Raw genomic sequence first — 5,000 nt, forward strand, 5'->3', positions numbered from 1 at the left:
GCTCCACGTGATTGAGAAACACCTGTCTTCTCCTTGGAGACACACACACTCCATGATCAGAAGAAAACAGTCACAAGCAGTACACAGGCTGCCAGCAAGTGAGGAACAAGACATGACAGATGTTCAGGAGCAGTGATACACTTTGAACAGGTGCTGCTGCTTGGATGTCAACAGTAGACAGTACTGTTGTTCTGAAGAACTGTTACCAAGGAACTGGTGTGATCACATTTGTTTTTTACAGGTGTTTAGGACGTGGGTTCATATCAACACTGGACAGTACTGTTGTTCTGAAGAATCGTTACCAAGGAACAGGTGTGCTCTGTTTTGTTTGTTACAGGTGATTAGGATGTGGGTTGATGTAAACAATGGACAGTACTGTTGTTCTGAAGAATCGTTACCAAGGAACAGGTGTGCTCTGTTTTGTTTGTTACAGGTGATTAGGATGTGGGTTGATGTAAACAATGGACAGTACTGTTGTTCTGAAGAATCGTTACCAAGGAACAGGTGTGCTCTGTTCTGTTTGTTACAGGTGATTAGGATGTGGTCAGGGCTGAAGAATGTTGTGGCAGGGACCCAGCTGGGAGTGGCGCTGGACTCCAGCAGACGTCTGCATCTGTACGTCAATGGAAAGGACCAAGGTGTCGTCACCACTGACACCATACCTGACCCCTGTCACTTCATGTTTGACTTGTTCTCCCGCTGCACTCGGGTGGGAAATGGCTTTTTGTGTTTTGTTTGTTTTGGTTTGGTTTGGTTTGCCTATGTTGACAGCATGTACTTTGTCTATGTGTGATCGTTTCATTCAGAAAATGGTGCAAATTTGTGCAGAGTTTTTTCCATCATTTTTTTACCACCTGCGATCACTGGGATGAAAATTCCAGATTGTGTAGGCAAGCCCAAGAATAGTTACAGTAGAAACTGCAAAAACCACGCACAGAGTGGAAGTGTAGTGATGACACCGTTCTCAGTGACTTTTGGAGCCATTCCCGTCCAGTGTGCATGTGAGGTCATATGCAAATGAAGGGTCAGAAGTGTCGCTTCACCTTGAATGCCTTTAAAAAAATTTTTTTTTTTTTTTTTAAACTTGTGTTATAACCCAGTGTTTGGTTATGTGTGTATGTGTGTGTGTCTGTCTATATATGTATGTATGTATGTCTGTGCGTCCAAGGTAAACTTTAACATTGCCATTTTCAATACCAAATTTGGCTTAAAAATTGTAGGAAAAAAATCTTCACAGTCATACCAATAAGAGTTTGTAAGTCTCTCGAATTAAGACGTGTTTCCCGCATCATTAACGGTTTATTTCATTGAGGCCATTTCCGGGATTCCCAAAACACCATATTACCGAATCCCAGTTGCAGTGGCATTGGCAATGCTTAGTGAGTGGATGGCGGGACCTAGATTTTCTTGTTCATAATTAAATGGAAAGAAATACAAATTCTGGACAGAACACATACAGTGACCCAGACTACATCATCGACGTGTTTACTGCATATGAATCTAAATTTAAAGTGGATACTCAGTTAACTAGAATGAACATAAAAGAGAAATTGAATCGACTGTGTCTTACTTTCCCGGTGAGTGTAACTGAACTTGTACATCTATCTGGATCCAGAGAAAAATGGCAGAATGTTGCAGTGTGATTGCCGCGATAGCCACGTCTCCTTTGCTGCAGACTTTAAAGAATTCTTAATTGCCCTTAAAGATTTTTTAAATGCCAAAAGAATACGATTCAAACAGCGTTCTCACTTCAAATACCACAATCGATTTATCTCCCTTAAAAAAAAGCATGCTTAAATGTTAATATTCGAATGTCATTCATGGACCACAATAGTGCATTGAGTTAGACAATTTCTTCCCACCCGAACTTGCCGGGTTCGAATCTGTGCTCAGGCTTTTTTTTTTCTTTTTTCTTTCTTTCTTTCTTCTTCTTCTTCTTTTTCTTCTTCTTTTTTTTATTTTTTTTTTTTAATTTTATTTTTAACCCCAAATGGTGGAAGGAGAGGATTGGGCCCCATCTTCCTGTGCCGAGCCCTGAACACAGTGGGTGTGAGTTCAATGCCCTGATGGCCGTACAAGGCAATGGGACCTTTAACCCATTTAACCTCCTGTTTGATGGAGCCAAAGTTGTATGTTTCCCTTTGCAACCTAATTATGATGAATGATATGGATTCTTATATAGTGCCTATCCTGAGTTCCTTGGTTGGAAACCAAGCTCTAAGTGCTTTACAATCATGGGGTCATTTGCACAACAGGCTGCCTACCTGGGTAGCGCCAACTGATGGCTGCCTTTGGGCACTCATCATTCATTTCCCGTCTCATTCAATCAGATTTCAAGCAACACAGATATGTCACATTTTTTGTTTGTTTACCCCGCAATTTAGGCAGCCATACTCTGTTTTAGGGGATGTGCATGCTGAGTATATTATTGTTTCCATAACCCACGGAATGCTGACATGGATTGCAGGAGCTTTAACGTTCGTATTTGATCTTCTGAGTCTGTACAAACACAATGGGGGTTCAGGCACAAGCAGGTCTGCACATATGTTGACCTGAGAGATGGGAAAAATCTCCACCCTTTACCCATCAGGCACCGTTACTGAGATATCGTGTTTCCAGGTCAGTGACTTTGTCATTGTCATGTTCCATGTTGATTGCCTGGTTTGAGTGTGTCTGGATCAGTGATTGCTTCACTGTAACGGAACACTGTTGTGTCATTGGGTAGTTAACTGTGACGTTTCCAAGTCATCGACGTGCTTCGTTCGTTTATTTGTGTATAGTCTGTTCATGTAAGATGATGATATCAGTGATGTGCTGATTGCCGCGTGTGCAGGTGACGGCACGCCCAGTGAGACAGGTGCCAGAACTCATGACGCCATAGCTCAGCAGGCCGTGAAGGACGACCCTGCTGTAACGCTTCAGACTGCGTCATCCTGTTTTCACAGCCAGCACCGTGTGTGTCGTGTGTTGTGTACATCTGACGTGGTCAGCGCTGTGCACCGCTTGGCTCAGCAAATAACGCGTTTAGGACACAGTGTGTTCTGGAAAACAGACCCAGGGAGTGAAAGGAGACAGTTGGTATTGTATTGTATTGTTTTGTATTGTATTGTATTGCTTTTTATCACAACAGATTTTTCTGTGTGAAATTCAGGCTGCTGTCCCCAAGTAGAGTGCATCACCACAATGCAGCGCTACCTTTTCCTTTCTTTTTTTCTTAATTGCACTTTTGAAAAAAAATGGCGATGCGAACAACTCTGAACACTATAGAGGCATTTCTTTACACAGTAGCATCAGTAAAGTAATTACATCAGTTCTAAATAGGAGACTGTATGATTGGCCTGAAGATGAAGGTAACATCTTTGAAGAATCAGCTGGTTTTAGGAAAAACTGCTCTACGATCGATCATATTTTTACCCTGTGTAGTATGATCCAAAAATGTTTATGTGGATCAACTCTGTATTGCTTTTGTAGATTACCATAAGGCTTTAGACTCACTTGATTGTAATCGTGTATGGGTAGTAGTTCACAAGATACAAACATCAACCAAAATGATCTGCATTTTAAAAGCAATGCACAGTGCAGTTCAGTCCTGTGTCTGATGGGGGCCATGTGTTTCAGAATTTTTTGATTGCCCTGCTGGATGTTTGTTATCTCCCTTGCCTTATTCACTTTTCATTTCTGAAAATGCTGCCGAGGTGAATGAAAATGGAAAACTAAGTTTTCAGTTTTTGCCAGGCTTGCAAGAAAATTTTCCATCAGGACGGCGCTACAGAACGTTTAAAGTAAAATCCAGAGCCCAGAAGACCTTTTTACCACGTTCAATTCACCTTTTAAATTCCTGAGAACTATGTATCCATGTGTGTGTCACAATATGTGTGTGTATGTAGTGTGTGTGTGTGTGTGTGTGTGTGTGTGTGTGTGTGCATGTCTGTGTTTGCATGCGGGTACGTGTGAAAGTGCATGCATAACAGATTGCACTTTGTTTAAATTTCTTAGATAATCATTTACTTAAATGTGTGTGACAGTGTGCAGGATGAATGTGTGATAGAAATTGTGCAGTGTTCGTGTCTTTAGATATACTGATAATTACCTTGTAATGCTAAAGTAATCTTAATTAATGTGCAATTTAATACATGCAGTGTTTGCCTTGGTGTATTTCAATATGTTTACAATAATGATATATTACATTTGAATTAAGTGAATATATGCAATAGTTTTTATATTAACGTCTTATATGTTATTGATTCTTTTTTAATAAGTCATGTTTATGTTTTTGTGTTGAGTAATCGTCTATGTTTGTTTTGTGGCACCTGTTGTAATTTCTCTTTATCAGTTAATAAAGTTATTCCTATCTTATATTCTGTTGTTATTTGCAGATAATATTACCTTGCTGTCATCGTCACCAGCTTGTTTAGAAAATCGATTAGATAATCTTAAAAAAGCATTTCAGGGTCTTGGACTGTTGGTAAATCTAAATAAAACAAAAATAATGGTTTGCAGAGAGGGTAGTCATCTGTCTAAAGCAGAAAAGTGGTATTATGATGGAGAATAAATTGGAAATTCTTAACAATTATAGACATCTGGGTTTTAAGCTGTCTACCAAATCTTTCGTTTCTGCGCTTGAAGAGATTGCTGTCAGGGCAAAGGGGAGGGTGGTTGAAATCATGGGAAAAATGTGGAGTCTTGGCAATATGGACAGAACCGTGTTTTTTAAACTCTTTGATTCACAGATAAAACCTGTGTTATTGTACGCATCTGAATTGGCTGCCTACATGGCGGGTAAATGCAGTCATACACGTAAAAGCCCACTCGTGTATAATTGAGTGAATGTGGGAGCTGCAGCCCACGAACAAAGATGAACGTGTATAATCAAGTGAATGTGGGAGCTGCAGCCCACGAACAAAGATGAACGTGTATAATCAAGTGAATGTGGGAGTTGCAGCCCACGAACAAAGATGAAGAATTCTGAAAATGAATGTCCCCCGTACACTGACACTCTC

General features: G+C 40.3%; 1 protein-coding gene across 5 annotated transcripts in view; it reads left to right on the forward strand.

Moving 5' to 3' along the window:
- The window catches only part of LOC143276281 (uncharacterized), a 30,526-nt gene that overhangs the window by 24,381 nt on the left and 1,145 nt on the right, over window positions 1-5,000 (forward strand). For 3 of the 5 annotated variants that reach the window (XM_076580780.1, XM_076580779.1, XM_076580781.1), the window contains exons 5-6: window positions 530-709; window positions 2,834-5,000. The exon at window positions 2,834-5,000 is cut by the window's right edge and continues 1,145 nt beyond it. In XM_076580780.1, the coding sequence (XP_076436895.1) occupies window positions 530-709; window positions 2,834-2,881 (228 nt within the window). In that variant the 3' untranslated portion in view covers window positions 2,882-5,000. The remainder of the gene's footprint in view (window positions 1-529; window positions 710-2,833) is intronic. The other 2 variants (XR_013053538.1, XR_013053539.1) reach the window with 2 other exon arrangements.

The sequence above is a fragment of the Babylonia areolata genome, chromosome 31 (assembly GCF_041734735.1).
Source record: "Babylonia areolata isolate BAREFJ2019XMU chromosome 31, ASM4173473v1, whole genome shotgun sequence".
In the NCBI taxonomy this organism is placed as follows: Eukaryota; Metazoa; Mollusca; class Gastropoda; order Neogastropoda; family Buccinidae; genus Babylonia; species Babylonia areolata.